This window comes from Lepidochelys olivacea (assembly GCF_965140295.1).
Source record: "Lepidochelys olivacea isolate rLepOli2 genome assembly, chromosome: 5".
Lineage (NCBI taxonomy): Eukaryota > Metazoa > Chordata > Testudines > Cheloniidae > Lepidochelys > Lepidochelys olivacea.
The window spans coordinates 58,913,501-58,936,321 of record NC_140415.1 but is presented as its reverse complement, the minus strand read 5'-3'; the positions used below and the strand labels follow the sequence as shown (position 1 = coordinate 58,936,321).

General features: G+C 40.8%; 1 protein-coding gene across 1 annotated transcript; it reads left to right on the top strand.

Moving 5' to 3' along the window:
- The first annotated feature begins 5,711 nt into the window (after window positions 1-5,711).
- ARRDC3 (arrestin domain containing 3) lies at window positions 5,712-21,890 on the top strand. The gene is made up of 8 exons (XM_084628497.1): window positions 5,712-6,242; window positions 10,365-10,446; window positions 12,925-13,072; window positions 14,294-14,396; window positions 14,718-14,974; window positions 15,487-15,649; window positions 16,504-16,658; window positions 19,227-21,890. Exons 1-8 carry the CDS (start codon window positions 5,963-5,965, stop codon window positions 19,281-19,283), a joined length of 1,245 nt encoding a protein of 414 aa, XP_084484623.1. The 5' UTR covers window positions 5,712-5,962; the 3' UTR covers window positions 19,284-21,890.
- Window positions 21,891-22,821: the final 931 nt, after the last annotated feature.

The window sequence follows — 22,821 nt, the reverse complement described above, 5'->3', positions numbered from 1 at the left end:
AGGGAATGGGTATTGTGGAGAGAGATGACACTAAACAAGCAGGTGAATGGGGGAATATTGTAGTGGGAGTTATGTGGAGAAAGATATGGGACTCTGAGGTTGCAAAGGGCAAGAGGCAATGATTGTTGGTGACAGATTTGGAGGACAAGTGTGTAGGAGGAAGACTGGTAGATACTAAGGCAAGCAGTTCACCATATTTACCACAAGATGGCATAGAACATAAATATTTTCAACAGCCAGGAAGAAATTAGCATAACATCTCAAGGACAAAACAGATTAGAATTTACATGAAGGCCAAATATTAATGACTTATTGATTTATTTATATGTATAGGCATGCACACACACATTGCCACTAAGCAAAGCTGTTGGTCTGAACTTTATTTCATATATATGCTGAAATGAATCAGATACAGTAATGACTTTCAACATTTATCAGTCTGTTTAGTGTTACATATTTAAATTACATATAGTATTCACAATGGTAAGGTAATAGATGGGGGTGGATGCAAGTCTGGATAGAAGCAGGTAGGGAGTGTGAATGGAAGGGTGGGAAGGTGAGTGGCATCTTGGGTGAGAGACAGGTGGAAGGGCTTAATGAGTGGCAAAGCAGCCCAGAAGGGAGTGAGTGTGGGTGAAGCAGGATGGGAAGAAGAGGGGATGGATATCTAGTGAGTTAGGAGAAAGGCTAAATAGCTGACAAGCAGAGTGAATAGGTGACAGGTTGGGAAGGGAATTGGATGGGTGAGTGACAAACTGGGTGTGTTGTATCCTTGGTGGCAAGCAGGACTGGATGAGAGGCAACAGAGAACTAGAGAAGGTGCTAGGTCAGTAGTTCTCAAACGTTTGTATTGGTGACCCCTTTCACGCAGCAAGCCTCTGCGTGTGACCTCCCCCCCCTTATAAACTAAAAACACATTTATTACAGTATTGCCAGTCCCAAGCATTCAAAAATCATAGGGGTAGGCCTCAAAGAATCATGACAGTTTTCTTAAATAATACACATTGAGCTCATTTTGTCTTCAGACAAATTTCTGAGCCTTTAGGGTGCACTTGGATCACATTTTCAAGCTTTTTTCCACTACCCTGAGAGCCAGAAATGTACCTTTTAACAATGAAAGATGAGATTCTTACCTAATCACATGAATCCAAGACCTGGTACTTTAAGACAAACATCTAATATCCTGGGACTCAGAATCAGGCCTGGAGTAATCAATATGCACTTGCACAGGGCTCATCTCAGGACGGCTGGGGGGGGGAGGGGCAGGGGAGCCAGACCACCAGATATGGATGGGTGATATGGTAACAGGCTAAACCTGAGTGGTTCTCATGACCTGGTCTATGGGGTTGAAACGCCTCTCAGGGTTGACCAAATTTGAGTGAAGGGAGTGGTGTTGCAACCTGGCAATGCCACTCACTCAAATTTGACCCATGTTGTGTGAGTGCAGGGCAGGTGATGGGAGTAAGTGGAGCCGCTGGTCTGCCAGGATAGGGCGGAGCATCCCTAACCCAGGACAGGAGTGGAGCGCTGAGTCAGGGAGGCGTCAAGGAATAGCCAGGAAGGTCCTGGGAGTAGTGGGTGAGGGGCTGGGGGCAAGGTATTGGCGGGGGGCTACAGGTTGAGTGGGAAGGGAGTTGTAGAGGGCTGCAGGGAGATTGGGAGGGTGTCAGTGGGAGTGGGAGATGTTGGAAACTGTGACTAGAGGAGCTGAGTTGTTGGGGGCTGCGGTGAGTGGGAGTTACGTCAGGGCTGCTGGGACATGTGGGAGAGCTTTCAGGATAAGTGGGGGCTGATGCAGGGTTGTTGGGGTATATGTGAAGTGGTAGGGACATTTAGGTATCTGCGTGTGAGGTGCAGTATGTATGGGGCAGGAGTACTTTGCTGAGCCGACCCTGTGGACGTTGCACAGGGCTAGCAGAAGCTGGAGCAGAACTAGAGCAGGGTCGCAGTGCCACTCAGATTTGGATCAGCTACCTTTCTGTCATGACGAATGGGCCGGTGGGCTAAATCTGAGTGACGATGGGGAAGAGCCCAAATTCCTTAGTGCACAGGGCCCCAAAAATATTTTAACCTGACACTGTTGGCAATAAAATTAGCAGACTTGCGATTATGCCTGCCACCACCCGTGGGAGCAGATGCAGCCACTCTCAAGCCACAAACTCGATAATCTTCAGGGAGTTGGTGTAAGAGCCTGGAAGAGGCAGAGGGTGGAGTCAGGGTACTGAGAGCAGAGGGAATGGGGGAGAAACAGGTGGAAAGGTTGCTGGGTGGAGAAGGCGAGGGAGGAGCGTCACTGCTCCAGGCTTGGAAGCCTAAGGAGACTGCTGTGCGTCAGGAAAGGAAAAGAGCCACATTCTGTAGTGCTGAGATGTAGGTGGCAGGGGCTAATGGAGTTTCAGGGATGGAATGGTGCATGGACCTGGTCTCTTGTGGCTCATTCCAGACTGGCGTATAACTGGAGTATATGGGTATGTCTCTACTGTAATCCATGGTGTGACTGGAGCTTGGGCAGACATACCTGCGCTCGTACAGCTAAAAACAGCAGTGTAGATGTTCCAATGCAGGCTTGAGCATGGTCTGTATAAGCCTGCCGGGCAGCCTCAGGACCTATTCACATTGCTAGCATGCGCGGTACCCCACGCTGCCACATCCACATCTACACTGATATTTTTAACCAGGCTCGCAAACCTTCAGTCACATCTTCCATTGCAGTGGAGACATACCCCATGTTCCATGGCTTAGCTGAAACTGGAAATAAGCCTTGTCTGAGCAAGCCAGCACAGGAATTTGGGACTGGCCCTGAAAACTGGCCCACTTCACGTTAACTACAATTCCTTTTAAAAATTGAAAGAGGCCATTTTTTGTTAAATTTACCCTGCAGTGTTGAAACCCAAAACACCAACAGTGTAGTGCATGCAAATCTGAAAGTTTCAGAGACTATCAGTCTGATCCTGAATTCCTTGGTCCCTTTGGATGGTCCACTAACTTCAATGGGTTCAGTCACGGGCTGCATCTCCCAAGAGATGCAACAGAACAGGAGCAGCCTGGAAGGCCTGAATTCTGCCTGCAGCCACAGAGGCTGCTCTAACTTTCAGCATCCTCTGTTTGGCTACCCACAGGTTCCTCTCCAGCCCAAAACAGCCTGCCCCCAGCATGCCCCACTTGGCAGCGGGTGGTGGGAGGGAAGGGGGGAGAGCAGTTTAGGGCTGCACTTGCAGTTGGTGGTACTTGGTATCACTCCAACATCTAACAGGACATTTAATCTTTCTCAAATGACCAAAGCAGGGAGCCCAAATATACATACAAAACACATCAACAGTGAAGGAAAATACATTCGAAAATAAAATAATAGAGCAGCAAGTGCTATGTAGTCTAAAAAATACTGTGGGCTTTATTCCCTTCCCATGTAGGAAAAAAACACGAGAAGAACTTCTGTGGAAGGAAATCTCTATAAATGTTGTTCCATTGGACTAGCAGGAATTTTCCCCGTGTACGAGCCACAGGGCTTGCTCTCAAACCTGGAAGATCCCAGTGGATCCGTAGGAGATTAGTGCCATGGGGCGCAGCTACATGGACTTCTCCTGGCCATGGTTGCCCCCAGAATCCCTGGAGGGAAACCACAGAAAAGACAACACAGCCCAGGTTGTATTAACTTTTCTGCCTGATCTTTGTGGGAGGGGGCATCAAGGTAAGAGTATACATGGCCCAACCAGTCTTCAGCTACTGTCCCAGAGCAGACCTGAGACCCATAGAGGGGACTCTGAGGATTCAAGGAGGGGAACAGACCCACTGAAGCAGATGACCATCTCCCTTCCACATGGAGAGGAAAGATCTGCACATGGAAGACACTGTCTGCACACATATTTGGGAGTAGGGGAACAAAACCACGAGGAAAGGGATGAAATACCATTGCAAAGTATCTGTGTAAGTTCCCCCTATTTACCACAAGATGGTGCAGAAACATAAAATGTATTAAGAGACTGGAAGGAAATAGCACAAAGTGTCCCACACTAAACAGCATGAGAATTTCCACCAGGTGTCGACCAAAGGAAAATGCAAAACACTTACTTAAGAAAATAATATAGGCACAATGCTACAAAGCAAAGCTGTTTCTCTGAACTTTATTTTAGATACATAATTCACAGAACCAGAGCAATATAACTGTCAACACATATTAATCTAAAAAAGAAGAGGAGTACTTGTGGCACCTTAGAAACTAACAAATTTATTTGAGCATAAGCATCCAATGAAGTGAGCTGTAGCTCACGAAAGCTTATGCTCAAATAAATTTGTTAGTCTCTAAGGTGCCACAAGTACTCCTTTTCTTTTTGCGAATACAGACAAACACGGCTGCTACTCTGAAACATATTAATCTGTTTAACATTAACCATTTAAATTACATATCACGCTGAAATGCTTATTTCAATAAACAAGGGACTAGAAAAAGAAATGTAGCCTTTAATTTAATCTAGACAATTTGGTCAAGCAATGGCAATATTCCCCCTACTCCCCCCCCCCATCAAATGTTACTGTATAACAAATACATTTTAAAATGTGACAATAAAAACTTCACCCTGCTTGATGTTTAAAAAGTTGTTTTGCACAATGCTTTTAGATGCACTAATTAAGGCACGCCTGATGCTTATGTTTCGGGTTGCTTTTTTGAAGTCTTTTAGCACACAAATGTGCTATATTTTTTTGAATCCATGCAAGATATGTGGAAGGCTTTGCTTAATTTCAGAAGTCAGTGTTTTAAACTTTCTGTTCTTTCATCTATATATCAAGTTGCACCAGTTCTCATAGAATCTTTATTTTTAAAAAAATCTGTCTGATACATAAACTCATGCCAAACCTTTCTGGGGGATTTTCAACTCAGCTGTATTCCTACAGGTGGCACAGGACACAGAAGTAGAAATAATCTGAATGAAAATTGTAGATTGTGTCTGTAATTGACCTAATTGTGTGTAAGGGGTAAGCACGGAGGCTCCCTTTTCCTGTTAAAAATCAACTTTTTTTTTTAAATTGCAGGAGTGGTCAGAGAAATCACCAGGGGAATAGGTTGAAATTATGTGGGGTTCTTCTCTTGGTCTCCAGCACCAGATTGAACTGAATGGGAAGGATGGAAGAGGGATTTCGCTGATGCTGGTGGAGTTCATCCCACTCTCTGGCTGGTGCTAAACCATTACTGTCAAGATTGACTTTTATTCCTGGCTCATTGAAATACTCTGAACTGAAGAGCAAATATTTTGCCTTCTGGAATGCACCACATGAATTAAATGAACTAGCCAAAATCTCTTCTTTGGGATGAAGGATGTCCCAGACCCCCAATATGTGCCTTATTTCTGTCCAAATTCCCTCACCCCCATTCCAGCACAGCATTACCCAGAAGCAAATGCTTTGGGAGGTTTGGGCTTGTGGCTGTGTCCTTAATCTGCTGTTTGAAGCTCTGGCTCTCAGCCCACTCTTTCCCCTATCCTTACTGCTATAATAAAATGCTGCACGCCTGCTATTAGAGGTTATTTGGTACTAATCTGCAGGGCTTGTTAAAAGAGTTGAGGTTAGCGAGCACATCAGGGGAGACACACAATGGAGAGGACACTAGCTTCTGCTCCACAGCAGGCTCGTCTTCTATGCTACACCTATAAGGGAAGCAGCAGCGGCCCGCTCATGCGCACTCCGGTTGTTTTTCACAAAGCTAGTCTTAAGTGAGCTGGCAGGCTGCAACCAGCCCGTCTTTGTAGAGAGACCACAGAGCTGGATAGTAGCTGTGAACAGCATCTAGTGCTGTTACTTTTTAGCAATCCCAATGAAGTGTTTGTAGAGAATACACTGATCCTGCCTGCAAGCTTTTTGCACGGCAGAGGTATCGATCAGTGTAAAGTGAAGATCACATTTCATATGAGATCTTGACTTCCGTTGTTTTTTTTCTTACAATATATTTTTATAGACTTTGTTATAAAACATGGTGCTGGGAAAGGTGAAGAGTTTGACAATAAGCTTTGACTGTCTCAATGACAGCAATGTTCCCGTCTATTCTAGTGGGGACACAGTCTCAGGAAGGGTCAATTTAGAAGTTACTGGGGAAATCAGAGTAAAATCTCTTAAAATTCATGCAAGAGGACATGCAAAAGTACGCTGGACAGAATCTAGAAATGCTGGATCCAACACTGCCTATACACAGAATTACACTGAAGAAGTAGAATATTTCAACCATAAAGACATCTTAATTGGGCACGAAAGAGGTAAGTCATTTTATTACATTGGTTAAAATTATATACAGTCGTTTTGGATGCAAGAGGGTACGGCTTTGTATCTTGTTAGTTATTACAACCTGTTTATTTTTAAATGTATAGGTATTAAAAGCCAGAACAAATACGAAAGTAAAAGTGCAATGCTTCTTTGTGGGATTTAGATTTTGATTATACGGACATTTACTGTTAAAACTGCATTGAGGTGCATCTGCAAAGTGCCTACAAACAAGACTTTTTCCAACTACCTGCCCTTAAACAGAGCCTCTTTCATACGCACTTCCAATGCATGGGGATTTCATTTTTTTAATGTAAAAACACTTTTGTCCTATGGATCTGATTAGACATTAGGAGGCTTTTGCCTCCCTAGGGATTAAGAAAAACTGGAGCAGAAATCAGATGTAAATTATTTAGGGGTGGTTGGGTTTTTTTGGTAATCTCATCATACATACTGAGATATAATGAATGCATAGAATTCTGCTTTTGACATTTACGGAAACAATCCCAATTTTCAAATTATATATTGATAATCCTTCAAGGATGGATAATTGTTGGCAGATAAAGGATTCCATGTGGTTTATTTTGACATATGCAGTCAGCACTCCACGTGTGTTTTTTTCCCCTTTGCTTTAAACAAAGTTAATAAAATACCTGAATTTTTTTATACACTAAATGTCAGTGAGACAGCTGTAAAGAAGTCTGTCTGAAAGGCCATTTAGAGTCCATTATTATATAATTAGGCCATCATTTCTAAGTTAGGGAGTTCTGGAACCTGCATTCAATGAAACCTACAGTGCTAGCCCAAATGGAAATGAAAAGTACTGTGGAAAAGGGTCTAATTTAGGTTAGGAAAAGGGAATAAAGCATTTTCAAGAGAGGAGTGGGTCTTCAGATTGTTCATCTATTGTTTGGATGGTTACATTGTGGAAGTATAGGAGACTAAGCTTGTTTTTCTGAAGTTTCCACCCTTTGTTAGAAGCGGTTCAATCCTGTTTGGGACCAGTACTGGGGAGTGGGAGGGGGTGCTTATTCTCCTCTTAGCAGATTGGTTTACACGCGTCAGGTGATGGCGATGACTTAATTCCTAGCACAAGAAAATGATGTTAGAAGTGTTCATGTAATTTTCTGCTGTTCTCTCTTTTTACATCTATATGCAGTATATTTGCTGCAGAGATGAGTGTATGAGTAGGGTATTTTCCCCCTTCCCTCCCTAAGAAATAAATATCAGTAAAGAAGTTATATAGTGTATGTTGCACTGACCCTAGATCAAATATTTTACACAGCCATGGAAAGGGTTTCAGTTACCATGGAGGAAGCAGGTAGATGTAATTGGTAGAGGCATAGAGGTAAAAGGCTCTTTATTTTCCTACCGTGCAAACATGTCATGCATGCAAAGTGCATTTGCCTTCTCCCCTATTTGCAATCCCAGAATTCCCCACCCCCGTCACAGAGAAGTGCAAAAATATATGCATGCTTCAGAGCAGAGTCTATGATCACAAGTATGTCCACAGAGATTCCCAATGGCTGTTTCAAAAGCAAGAATGACTTTGCATGTGTAACTATATACCTCAGGTGTCTCTCCACCAGTACCATTCACATACCTCTATTTTTGGATGGGAAACAGGAGACGGAAGGTGGAGTAGGTCTGCAAATGAGAAGCACTTGTAGATAAGCGCAGTGTGTGTTTGCGTAAACGCCGGTGATTTGTGCATTCACTTACACTGCGAGCTTGAAGCAGCTCAGCTATCCGCTCCCTGTGCAGCTCAGCCAGGGACTGCTGCTACACTGCACTCTGCGCTGACTGGAAAGGGACTTTCAAAGATTTAGCTCTGGCGGCACCTCTCAGCCTAGCCTGGTAATAGAGACCACGCCCAGTGCTCACTCAGTCATTGGCCTAGTGGGGTTTGTTAGCCTGTTGCTAAGGCGATGCCAGCCGCTAATTGGAGGGAGGGAAGCCGGGTGGAGCAGGGGTGGCGGCGGAGGAGGACGAGGACGTAGCTAGCAGGCTCCAGTTAGCCCCGGGTCGCAGCGTGCGGTGGCTGCTCGCTGCTGCCTGGGGCTGGAATCCTCCCGGGGCCCAGGCCCCCTCTCCCCAGCGCTGCGGAGCGGTCGGGGCCTGATCCCCGGGGAACTGAGAGGCTCCACGGTGGTAGCAGGATCGGGCCCTCGCCCGCAGTCTCACTCTTAATGCAGCCGTTCTCCGTGCGGAGGGTGGCAGAGATTCCCCCCCCCCCCCCAGGCGGCTGGTCCGGTTGCGGCCCCTCGGGCTAGACCCGCTCTGCGCTGCTAGCAGGGCCTCGGCCCCGGGCAGGCGTGAGGCCGAGACTGGAGCGGCTCTGGCCTGAGTACAGCGACCCGCGTGGCTTAGTCCCGGACTGGCGGGTCCGGATCGGGGGGCGCCCAGTGATCCAGGCCACATGGGGGTGGGGGATTAGGGAGGAGAAGCAAATCCCCCCCACCCCCGCGGGCCTGCTCCGGCGCCCCCTGCCCACGCTTCGCCCTGGCGAACCAGCGTCCGGCTCCGAAAGCCCCGAGGCGCAGGGCTGGAGGCCGGCGGGGGAGCCCGGCCGGTAGGGTGGCGTTAGTGGGGCGCCGGGGCCCAGCCGGGCTGCAGTTTAGCTGCCGGCCCGCGTGGTGTGGGCCGGGGTTTGGGTCCCTCCCGGCCCGTGGGGGGAGGCGGCACTGGGCGCCCCGCAGGCAAGGAGCACGGCGCGTCGCTGCCAGGCAGCGGGCGGAGCAGAAGCCCGGGCAGGGGGCGCCCCCCCCACCCCCCGGCCTGCCAAGCTGGGTTGCGCGTGGGGGAGGTGCTGAGCAAACGCGCTCGTGTAATGTATACGGTATGTATATGAGCGGCTGGCTGGCTGGGGAGCTGCTCGCGCCGGTTTAGGCCGGTCCTCTCCTGCTCTAGTCTGGTCTGTGATTGACAGCTCAGCACTTGTTTACCACTGCTTTGCTGCTGCTGCTGAGACTCAATGGGAGTGCTGAGCTGGCAGAAAGGAAGAGAAGGAGAGAAACTTCAGTGCCAGGAAATGATTAAAAAATAGAAAAGGATAAAGACTAAAATGCCCTTGTGAAAATCTAGGATGCAGTTTCTGGGACATTGAATGCTGGAGATGTGCATAAATCTCCCTTAGTAGGTGTAGATGATCTGATCCTGTAGATATTATACCTTTTTCATACCACTTTTGGTAAAGTGGAAGTCAAGAGTGCAGGGGTGTGAAGGACTCTCTCTTTTTCTGCCCCCTTTTTGGGGGGAGCTATCAATCAGGTATATCTGTATTTGCCACAGCCTATCAACTCACTCAGTTTGCATTTAAGTATTTATATTTAAAATAGGCTCCCCTCAAAATGAAAAATTTGGCTGTTTCTCAGGTTTTATAGTTCACAGTAAAATACAGTTTGCTAGCACTTCCAGTGTAACATCAATGAATCACAGATAAGAACAAGAAAGGTCAACTTTTCTGGAACAAGGAAACCTCTGATCCTCCCTGAATACCTATCTAAAGTTAAACATTTGAGATGGACTGGCTTTAAATAATGCTGATTATTTTGCAGTAGGTAGCCACCCTTCCACACCCTTTGATTTTGTTAGTACTTCCCACATCTCTTTACAGAACAGGATATTATTTGAGTCTAAGTTCTGAAGTCTGTTGCTAGGTAGGAAATAAAAGGAAGATGAATTGCTAAATTTAATCTTCTGGCGCAGACTCCATATTCAGTATAGCATGGGATTACTTTTTGAATATCATTAAGCTATTTCATTTAAGACACCTAGAAATTCTATTTGAAAAGTGATTCCCATTATAATTTTGTAATATGTTTAAATAGACGCTGGAATTGTAATAGTCATAGCCAAGCCTATGTTGAAATCAAGAATATTGTCTATTAAAATTGTGGCTAATATGCTTTTATGTAAACAGATTCTAAACGTGTTGCCTATATTTAACAATTTTTTGTTTTATTGAATCCAAATAGATTGTATCTTAGTAAGAAATATCACCATTCTTAAGAGCTTAGATGTTAATCCCTTACAATACAAACAAGAAACCTATGTAATATACTGTGGTGTGTAAAAAGTTAACAGATGGAATAACGTACTGTGTTTTTCCTTTCTAGATGATGACAATTCTGAAGAAGGCCTCAACACTATTCATTCAGGAAGGCATGAATATGCATTCAGCTTTGAGCTTCCACAGACGTAAGTGCCACATGTAATACCAATGCTGTATGCAATAATGTTGAAATACATACCCTTATGAAAACAAGCACTCTATGGAAAATTCCAGTTGTGAAAAAATGAAAAAAAATAAAAATAAAACCCTTTTCAATGGTGGTAGGGATTCCACTAAAACATGCTACAAGAACATAGTCCTATTAAACTATTAAAGAGGTTATTTTTATTCTAAATGGCAACATTTTGAATATTAGGGCTATTAATTGAAGGGAAGCAATCATTTCCTTTTGTGAGCTGTTGCAAATGTCATGTGTGCCATTTGGTCATACCATGCAATGTTTTACTCGCTATACAGAGGGTAAAGAAACCAGTTGACCACTGGACCCTGCAAAGTTTCTGGGATTACTTCCTGCTGAATCCAGGTTCTACTGGAGCCTTGTAGATAAGCAGAGTTAGTGATAAGATAATTTAATACTGATCTGTTTGGGTTTGTTTGGAACAGATGTGACAGAGTGAACTACATCTAAACAGATGGGGATAGACACCTTTGAAAGTTTAGACTAGTAAATGGGGACGAAGGGACATATATATTCCAAGAGGGTGGTTATGCAGAAAGCAGGGTAGAAACAAGCAGATGGATAGATAGCAGGGAACAATATTGGGTCAGGCAATGTTAATACTTTAACAAAATGTAATCTAGACAAGGAAATGGGATGTCTCTCTTAGAAAATGCTAAAATGTACATAAATGCAAATATGACAAAAAATATGGGAGATCTGAAATTATTTATACACAGGAGATTTCAACATCACAGGCTTAACTCAAATATCAGTGGATACTAAATAATGAGAGAGAAAGAGAGTGATCATAAAAGATCAGGAAGAACAGAAGCAGAGAGATGGAGACTTTCAATATAAAACAAAAGTACAGAAGTAATTGAGATAGGATATCCGAACTTGCATAGTATTTATCCAAGGTTTTCTAACTTCCACATTAAAACCAATGAAGTGCCTGATTATTAGAGATGCTGAGCACTTGCATTTCCTATGGCTTTGATGGAACTTGCAGATGCTAAGCACTTCTCAGGCTCAGTTGGACTAATGTGATACTGTTGGAAATGCTATACTATGACTAGAAACACATTCAAAAAGACCCCTCTGGAATTCTAGGCACTGGGCACTCAGATGAGAACATCATTTATCAATATCTAGAATGTTCTTTCGACTCGAATCTGTCAAACTGTATTACACAGACTCTGCTTGTGTGTTCACAAAATTCTGTTCTCATTTTGTGAAAAATGTTTTTCCATTCTGTAATTGGGACTAGACTTTAGGAAAGTAATCAAGAAGTAAACATGATATGAGTGAACAACCTGAGTAGTAGGTTTGGAATTCAAAAGCAGTGGTACTGTACTTAGGAGATATAGGAGTTTGAGATGGAAGAAAAGTAAATTATTACAAGATCTGGTCAAAAGAGTCTCTCCCGCCTCTCCCTCCACCCCCGTGTTAATGACTTAAAAGCAGCCATGAAATTAGCTCATGATGAAGAACTTTAGAAAGAGAGAACTGATAAAAGCCTGAAGAGTAACTTAGTATAGTGAAGTGGAGGGTATAAAGATATAAAAAGCAAGAAATGGTATAAACTCACTGGTTAAGTGCTAAAAAATAGGGTGATGATAAGAAACAGGAATGATGGATAAAAGCCTTCAACTTGGGTTTTAATAGCACTGAGAAAAAGTAAGCACACTTCTCAGATGTGCAGATAGGTGTCAAACTGTAGGTTGAAAGAAATTACTCTAGCACTGCATAAGGACAGTGAGGCTGTGTTTAATTCCTGTTTTTTTTGTGTGAAATTCTAGGATATAGAAATACAGAAGTACAATTCAGGAAATCAGAATACTGCAGATTTGAGGCTCTTAGTTATTTTAGAATGTTAGAGAAATACAGGGATTGGTCAGGTAGGTTTTTGGAGTGTCTAAACTAGGTTGTCTTGAGCTAAAGTCAACTACAAGAACAAGAGGTTAAACTAGATAAGGAAGAATCGGACACGATAGGCATGCAGGCACAATTAAACTGTACCCAGAGTAGTTAATGTACAAAATAGACTACCACAGATAGCAACTGGAGCAATTAATACTAATTTTAAAACAGTTGTTAGCCTTACTTTGTCCTAGAACTTAATATATTCCAGATTTAAAAATAGCTTCTTGTAAGTTTAAAGGAAATATGTATCCTGGTGGCATGTTCCAGCAAAATTCCTATGATAATAGTGCAAAATTTCAACATACCTACTGTAAAATTAATTAAAATTCAACTACAGAGATTTTTTCTCCCAAACTTAATCCCTTTTGAAATATGGAAACTTTGCAAATAAGTTATGCTTAAATATTATGCAGCATAAACAATACAGTACAACTTATTGATTCTTATTCTGATCAGTTGTATCACTATTAGAAAGAGAGTATAAAGATTTACTCAATTTTGACCTTTGTGTCCTGCACAGACCACTTGCTACCTCATTCGAAGGCAGACATGGCAGTGTGCGCTATTGGGTGAAAGCCGAATTGCACAGGCCTTGGCTTTTACCAGTAAAATTAAAGAAGGAATTTACAGTCTTTGAACATATAGATATCAACACTCCTTCATTACTGGTAAGAATTAACAGAATTACTGATTGTTTTGTTTTTTTTGGCATACAAAAAAAGTATAACTGAAACAACATCAAAATTTTCAATTTTTACTAATATGCTCGTTAAACTGCAGCTATGCTTTAAATACCAGATTTGAGCAACTCATAATAGCTGACATTTTGAAAACTAATTTCAAGTACTTGGAGTTGCTTATTTTTAAATTATCTACATTTAACTTAAGCTGTGAACTGCATACATGATAAACTATGAAATCTCTCTTTCAAGAGAAAATTGTATTAACTGTTCTTTGTTGATTTAATAAAGAATCATTTGTTTTCTGAGAAGCAGTGTTACTCCTATGAATCTTTCAACAACAGACTGCTAACTTAAAAATGCAAAGTAAAATTGTACTACAGTGCATTATTCATAACTTCAATATGGATATTGTCTGCCAATGGGGAGAAATTATCACAATTCTGTAGAATATTTTTATTAAATTTTATTTTACTAAATTATTTGGATATTGCATTAAGATGTTTTCCATGAGGCACTCATTTCAATCTGGCCTAAAATCCTTTTCTTTTTTGCTCAAATGGCAATGTAGGCAATAAAATAAAGTCCATTGAAATAGGTTTCTTTTGTGTATGGATGAAAAAAATCTGATTTTTCTTAGATGATTCAGTGGGCTTTGGATCAGGGTCTTAACCCTAATCTCATGTAAGGCAACAACAGAAATACCATTGATTTAGATGGGAATGGCAGCAGGATAAATCTAGAAGGAAAGGAAATGTTAATATTCAAGTAGTCAAGGTTTGGGTTTTTTATTTATTTTGCAAAAGTAAAATGGAATGTGGGAATATGTCTTAATTACAGTTTATTATATAGAAAGTAATACTGACAGTATGTTGTGGAAATATGGACTAAAAACCACTAACCGTCACATATACAGTATTTTCTAATTTAAATTAAGTCAGAGTTGAGGATGAGCATGACATGGGTAGCTCTTCGGTTGATTACCACCGCTAGTGCTGGGATGACTTTTTAGGACAAAACTTGCTTGCTTTACTTACATAATACTATTGAAGTGAACAGGACTATTTTCATGAGTAAAACAAGCAGCAAGAGTTGGCCTTTAAACTCCAATGGTTATTCCTCTATGTTGACTAAAAGATATGTAGAGCTACTTCTGTTCTGCACTGAACCCACATTTAATCATGGGTATCTATTATTGTTCTTTTGCAGTCACCCCAAGCAGGCACAAAAGAAAAGACTCTCTGTTGTTGGTTTTGTACCTCAGGCCCAATATCCTTAAGTGCCAAAATTGAAAGGAAGGGCTACACCCCAGGTACGTAGCAGAACAGTTATAAAACCAAAAGACTTATTTTTTAAAAAGTACCCTTTTACATGTATAGCATATGTAAATAATATGTACTTGTGAGAATAGTTTTAATCAAAACAGAACGTGCAGTAGCTGTCTTCAAGTTGTTATAGTACATAAACTGCACATTTTGTGGTGTTTGCTTATGTTGTGCATGATTCTATTTCTGTTGAAATCAATGGGTGTTTTGCCAGTAAGTTCAGTAAGAGCAGCATCTGGTCCATTGTAACCATGTTCAGATTGCTATATGATATAACAAGAATAATATGAAATTCGGTTTTGTTCCAGGTGAATCGATTCAGATCTTTGCTGAGATTGAAAACTGCTCTTCCCGTATGGTGGTGCCAAAGGCAGCCATTTACCAAACACAGGCATTCTATGCCAAAGGAAAAATGAAGGAAGTAAAACAGCTTGTTGCCAACTTGCGTGGGGAATCCCTGTCATCTGGGAAAACAGAGACCTGGAATGGCAAACAGTTGAAAATTCCACCTGTTTCCCCCTCTATCCTTGACTGTAGTATAATCCGTGTAGAATACTCACTAATGGTAAGTAAAATGCTTAGATTGTCTCAAAGCATATATGATATGAATAATTTTCAAGGCGACATCCACACAAGTTTGAAACAAACTTAGATATTTTTAGCTAGTTGGCTGTGAAACCTACATATCTTCAGCAGTAATCTTTGCTGCATTATAATGAATAGTTTAAGTTCCAAATGCACATCACAACAGGAAATTTACTAAGGGTGATTGGTTAGAACCAGGCCAAATCTTAAAATATTTGCCTGTCAGCTAAGCGGATATATAATGTAAGCGAAAGACTTGTGCAGCTGGGCTCTGATGCTGAGAGATAATGAGAATCCTCAGCTTCCATTTATTTTGGTTGGACTTCAGGGAGGTCAGCACTTTTCAGGATTGAGCCAAAAGGAGGAAGAGAAGCAAGACCCATGTGGATCTTAGAGAAGAATTTAGCTCACTAAATCAGACAAAGGGCTCATACAAAACCACAAAGACCATTTGTTTCAGGATTTAATCATGGTCTTTCTGTCACTTTTTAGGTGTATGTTGATATTCCTGGAGCAATGGATTTATTCCTTAATTTACCACTTGTCATTGGTACTATTCCTCTACACCCATTTGGCAGCAGAACGTCAAGTGTAAGCAGCCAGTGTAGCATGAATATGAACTGGCTTGGTCTGACACTGCCTGAAAGACCTGAAGGTAATTTGACCATACAACTCCCAAACAATTCACTGTTCTCTTGATTTTTTTTTTTTTTTTTTTTTACCTTAACACTTCACTGATTTATTAAGACCTAGATAATCCACTCCCACAGTAAAAGACACAGGGCAAGAGGAAATCTTCTCAGGGTTTCTACCTTGTTGAGATCCCCTCCACATTATTCTACCATGGGGTTAGAGTTCCTTTTTGCCTCCCCTATCTGCCCCAACAACTGGCAGGTTCAATGGAATCAGTGCACACGATGTACAAAAGGACAGGGCCATCTGTGTGGAATTTGAGTACCTCCACACCTGCTCTGTCTGCGGCAGCACAGCTCACTGCAGCTATGCTACCAAGATCTCATTGTGACCCCAGGATCCTTGGTAGCAGATGCTTTGGGGAAATGTAACCGTCTATATTCCCTTTTTTATGGGGATTTTCCACATGACTGGAGGGGGGAATGATGTGCATCCCCATTCCATCCTTGGGTGTACCTAGTCTTCAGCCCAGCTCCCAGTATGAATCCCAGCTCATGGAGAGCCCCTGTATGGGATCCAGAAGAATGGAGGTTACCCTGCTCCCCCTTATAGAAAATGTGGGGTTTCCTATTTGGATTTCAGGGAGACAGTCAAGCCAAAGTAAATGAAAATTCTCAGCATGTCTTAGTGTAAACTTATTTTCTTAGTTTTAAGTTAATTAGCATGGACTGTTGTTGCACACAAGACAAACTAAAACACCTCTCACTGAGCACTTTTACCTACTAGTGCAAATTATAAAGTTTAATATTTGTTACGTTATGTATTTTGACATGCATAAGAACTGTTGTTCGAACTGCGTGTACCTTTTCCCTACAGCACCTCCTAGCTATGCAGAAGTGGTCACAGAGGAGCAAAGGCAGTCCAGCCTTGTACCCATAGCTGCTTGTGATGATTTTGAGAGGGCACTTCAAGGACCATTATTTGCATATATCCAGGAGTTTCGTTTTCTGCCTCCACCTCTCTATTCAGAGGTAAGCAAACAAAAATGCAGTTAGCCACAACAGTCTGTTTTGCGTTTTTGCATTCTCCATTCTAGTGGAGAAAGTTCAAAAAGCAGAAAATGAGAACTTGTGTTCTACACCCTAAAATAATATAAATCACTAAAGAAAAACATGGAACAAGATTTTCTTTCACTTACTTCAGAATTATGCTGGTGTATTTCATTCACTTCACTGACTAATGAAGATTTACATCAGTGTAGCAGACAGCATAATCTGGCCTATAAAGTGGTAGCTGCAAGTTCTTATCTCTACTTAAATAAAATGAAATCAGGCCACTTTTTTTTTTTTTTTTATTTCAAGGTGCCTACATATGGATTTAGAGCTTAAACTTAAGACACCTAGCTCAGAAAATTTTGGCCCTAGTCCTATAGATCCTATTTTTTTTTTCCAGAGCTCCCAAGCACCCATCTTACACTAACGTAAGTAGGAGAGGTATTCCTTATGGTCTTTCAAATTTCTTACTGGAGTGAGCTGATTATTCTTTTATCACTTTTACTCTTGTTTCTGTTGGGCCAGTAACCTTGAGTCTAATAGTAAACCAGGACAAATAATATTTATATCATCAGTCTTGATGTAGGCTACCCTCAGTTTTCACCATGTTTGAAAGGTAATATATTCAGCGTGATAGTTTATGTATGCTTCGGATCTCTTGAGTGTTAGCACAAGTGTCTGCCAAGGGGCTTCTAGCCTCTTAGGGGCTAATTCCATCAATTTTTTTGCAAATTATCCAAAATACTGATTTTTATACTGGAATCAGGTTCTCTTTTGTAATTACCTTTTACAATACAATTACATTTGTAATATGTCCTTTGACTATCAGTAGGTACTTCAATAGTATGTAGGAAACCATAGTTTGATAGGAAAGGGGGCAGAGCTGTATTGGTCACTTTCTTTTATTGGATTACTAACATGTGATTCCAGTTTGGCCAGTTAGGCCTAATTGGACATAGCACTAGGTAAACTTAGCCACAGCACTAGGCCTGTGATTCCAGTTTTAATTCTTTTGGTTGGTTACCATTCAAGTACTGAGTTGACTTTTTTTTTTGGTTTCTTGTTGATTTGGAAAGCATTTAACATTGTTTAGGTCCAGAATATCTCATACCTCCTTCAAATTAGTTTTTCTGCCTGCCATCTCAGGTCAACTAATGCTGGCTATTTGGCTTGTCTCTTCCTATTCTCTGTAGTCCCTCTGATGCAGGGCTTTCATAAATCAGAATCCACTTTTGTAGAATAAAGCTTCCAGCTGAGAAGTGACATGCTTGGCTCAGGCTGATTTAAAATCTGCCTTAAATACAAGATTCTTCAATGCCACTTGGGATGGATTTTAAGCTTTATAAAACACCCTGGAATGAGCAGACAGTATCTGTGCCTGTTGAGTGATGTTTGTAACTGCAAGAAGGAAAACTATTCTTCTTTTATTCTGCACAAATACTTTTATCCTTTGTTAACATGTTACCTTCTTTAGCTGTACTTTTGTCAATTCTACATTATTAGTTTAGATTGTAGAATGGTAATACTCCATACCTGGAATACTAACAAATCAGCGGTGTTTTGATTTGTAATGCTGAAGACTCCAAACCAAGGATTTTGATCCACTATTGATTTGGGTATTGTTGATCCATTTTTCATGAAAGGAGCTCAAAACCAGATTTTCATAGATATTTAGTTACCTATATATGCAGAGAGGCACCTAGTGAGATTTTTTTTTTGAAAGGTCATAAGTTTGACTCCTATTCATTTCTTAAATAGTAGTGACAGGTGGCAATACTGTACATTAAAATATATATGTAAGATAACTAAATCAGGCATTCAGTTTTTCTTTTCAAGATAGTATGTTACAAAAAATGAGAAGCAGGGAGAGCAAGGCTACATGATCTTGAAACACCTCAATGGCGGAAATTGGTTAACTGTCAAATTGTTCTAAAATAGTTCTTGACCAAAACTAAAATGACTTACTGATAATTTCTCTACCTTTTCAAGCAAAATGTCTGCATTTGATAAATCAGTGGAGTACATCAGTATAAGTTCATGAGTAATATTCAATGATAGCATTAGCAAGAAGTGTTTGTTTCATATATAAAATATAATTTAAGCAAACTATTCAGCACATTTCAAATAACTGAAAATTGCTTGTGCCTTACTAATGACACTGTGTAATGGGTTTTTTTTATCCAATAATTTTCATTGTTTACATCAAGGATCGGCAACCTTTGGCACGCAGCCTGCCAGGGTAAGTCCTCCTGGTGGGCCGGGCCGGTTTGTTTACCTGTCGCATCCGCAGGTTTGGCCGATCACAGCTCCCACTGGCCACGATTCGCTGCTCCAGGCTAATAGGGGCTGCGGGAAGCGGCGCAGACCAAGGGATGTGTTGGCCGCTGCTTCCTGCCAATATGGGACATTGGTCACCTGATCCAAAGTTCATTATAGTCAGTCAGCTAGTCACTTTCTATAGACTTTAGTGACCTTTAGATTGGGCACAGTATTTAACTTTTTTTTTAAGTTGTAAATTAAATTTCTATTTTTTTTCCTTCCATTCAGATTGATCCAAACCCAGATCAGCCCACAGATGATAGACCATCTTGTCCCTCTCGTTGAAGGAATTATTCACTAGCTGAGTTGATTTGGATTTTTAGTCGTTATCTCTGCCGTGTTGAGGATCAAGGCGTCACATCAGAGATATACTTTCGAAGGAAGTGGTATTGCTCTTGCCTGTAAAACGGTGAATACGTGAAAACAACCTGTGACCATGCTTTTGAAGCCTACAATATCATAGGACTGCTCCACATGCTTGAAGACCTGAGCTTTTTTCCCTTTAAATACTGGCACATAACTAGGAGCAGCCTTATTAGCCTATGGTAATGTGTCAGAACACTCACCATGTTGTAAAAGAGGGATGACGTCCTCTTCTGATTTGAAAATTTGCACATGCACATTTCTTATGTTGTGCGGTTCAGTGTCACTACAGCTTTTTCTCATTTTATGCTGGACTGTTACCCCTTCTAACTTGTTTGTGGTCTGCACAACAAGGAGCAAAAAGAAAGCTTTGAAAACAAACTTTAAGATGACAAATGCACTGACTTTTTTTCTTTTAATTTAATGTAGCCTGGACTTTACCTGCATATGCACATGCTCAGAATTGTCCTAGTAGACTGATCGTGTATCACCTCTTCAGCTGTGGATTTATTTACGAACATCAAATGCCTTCAAGCCAATCCTTCTTGCTGTATGTTTTGCAGCCTACTGTAGTAGATAAGCAACAGTTATATGGGGGAAAAAAAACAGAAGGAGAATAATAGACTTCTGCAAGATTGTATACCTTCTTGATTTCTTAAGAATTTGTTGCCTTTCTACTATTACCGCAAAGAAGCATTTTGTTACAGACTGCCTAAAATCACTTAATCTCAGGTGAACTCATCACTTGCCAAACCCTTGGAGAGCTGTGTGTGTTTTGTTTTGTACTGTTACTTTTTTTTTTTTTTTCCCCTTTGGTTTTTATTTGAGAGGGGGATTTAGAAAAGGGACATGCCCATAAGTAACAAATGCACCCTTTTTATCTTTCTGCAACTTCAGAAGAGATTGGTCAAGTTTTTGAAGCTTAAAAGAAGGCAGCACCAGCAGACACCAGCCAGCAGTTAAGGAAGAGTTTAAAACAAGAAATAGTAATGTACTGTCCATGATTCATAGTGAGGTTTCTCAACCAGTGAGGGTGGAAAGGGAAATTGAATTTATTTTTATACATAGTGACTTAATCACCAAATCTATACATATATAGTGAATTTCTAGTCTAAAAGTATATTTTAAAGTGCAAGAAGAGTATAGGGTTGGTGAAATAGCTCAGTTTTTTGTGCACTTTGTATTGTGTTTATCTTCAGGGTTTACAAAATTGTAAAACAATAAAAGATTCTCAAAAATGAAACTGGGCCAGGATATCAAAATTACCAGCCCTACTAGAATATTAGCTACTAGAGATTTGCCTTGATGATTGCATTCCCTTTCATGCCCTCAAACCTAAAGCATGTAGCCAAGCAAAAGGATTGTAACTGTACAGCCACGTTATATGTAGAAAACTTCAACTACTTGAAGACTGGGGGCTTCCACCCTGCACAACGTGGAAGGGGTAAACTGTCAAGAGTATTTGGGACAAGGGCAGAGAACAATTGGATCCATTAGCACAAGTATCCGGATGTAGGCACTAAGAATTTTGTAGGTTCATTTGCAAAAGCTGTTCACGAATAAACTTTTTTCAGAAAGAATTCAAGCACGATTTTTAACAAAAGTAGTGTTTCTTGGGTTGGCTGTTTAACATTCATGTCTATTCTATCATTTAATGCCATGTATTACAAAGTGGTTGAAGATAAAAGTTAAGTCTCTGGCATGGTGGAATGATGGAATGCTGTCTTGCTTTTAAGGCTTTATAAAAAACAAAATAGGCTTTTCCATAAGTGGCCTTTATAAAAACATGGAAAACACTTCATGTTTAAAATGACAGGGTGAAAAAAACCCAGTGAAAATATGAGTCACGTTTTAAGTGATTCAGTTAAAGGGTTTGGGCTTCAGCAGGCAAACTAGTATGCTGGATAATAAGGAAGTTGAGTGAATATTTTTTTTAATCTTACTAGACCATTTTTTTGAATGTCCCTCCGCCACAAAAAGGAAGAAAAACTGATGGGTTTGTTGGCATAAAAGGGCATTTGGTGGTTTTTCCTTTTTTTTTTTTTCTCCTTTTTTGTTTGTTTGAAACAGACTAGGGAACAATTGTTGGATATGCATAGCATTAAATACTTATCACAATATAATGAAAAATGACATACAAAGCAGGATTGACCAATATCATAATTGGCGCTGCATCAAAGTGTGATCAGATTCAAAGTTCTAAAAATGTCAGTCATTTCCATTAAAGTATTTTACGCAATTCTTTAGAGGCATTATTTTCTTCTTGTTATATAAATATTGGTCAATTCCTGATCTAAAACATGAGCTTCACAGTTGTTAGCCCAGTATTCAAGATAGATTCCTGATTTTTGAATTAGGAAAAAAATGAGTAAAATCCAAAATGTTAAGAGAAACAAAGTGCAATATTAAATGTTTGCTTTATGGATTATATTCTATGGCTGTTTGTACTTTTTCAGTTTGGTGCTGAATATGTCCTTGTAGACTGATTTCAGAAAAAAAGTGGAAAACAACTTAATTTTTCCTATTGCTCTTCCTTGTGGAAAATAAACTTTTTTTTAACAAAAAAACCCTTTTGTCTTGAGGTGCTTTATGTAGACAGCTACAAAAGTTTTTTGCTATGAAATTATTTGAGAGAAGACATGAGACTTACCACTTTACTATTTACATGACAAGCTGGGAAATTATAATCATAGGGCTCAGTCCTGAGATTGTCTTCAGTTTGAACTACTTATAGATATTTTTATTTAGGTCAGAAGGGACCATTATTATCATCTAGTCTGACTTCCTGCACAACACAGGCCACAGAATTTTACCCACCACTCCTGCAAAAAACCCTCTCACCTGTGTCTGAGCTATTGAAGTCCTCAAATCGTGGTTTAAAGACTTCAAGGAGAAGAGAATCCTCCAGCAAGTGACCCATGCCCCATGCTACAGAGGAAGGTGAGAAACCTCCAGGGCCTCTTCCAATCTGCCCTGGAGGAAAATTCCTTCCTGACCCCAAATATGGCAATCAGCTAAACCCTGAGCATATGGGCAAGATTCACTAGCCAGATACTACAGAAAATTCTTTCCTGGGTAACTCAGATCCCACCCCATCTAATATCCTATCACAGGCCATTGGGCCTATTTACCATGAATATTTAATTACCAAAACCATGTTATCCCATCATATTATCTCCTCCATAAACTTCATTGAGTTTAATCTTAAAGCCAGATCGATCTTTTGCCCCCAATGGTTTGAGAGATCAGCCATTTAAAGCACTAAGCTTCAGGCCCACTAGCTGCTGCTATGCAGCTATCCCAGTGATCTATCAAGACGGGTGGCAGTTAGCATATTGTACCCTAGTTTCCCCACATAGGAAAGCACTAATTTATAGCATACTAAGTTTATATATAGAGGGAGCCATAGTGGCCCCCTATTCAGGTTGCCTAATTTTTCCCAGCACCTGAATTTTACAGT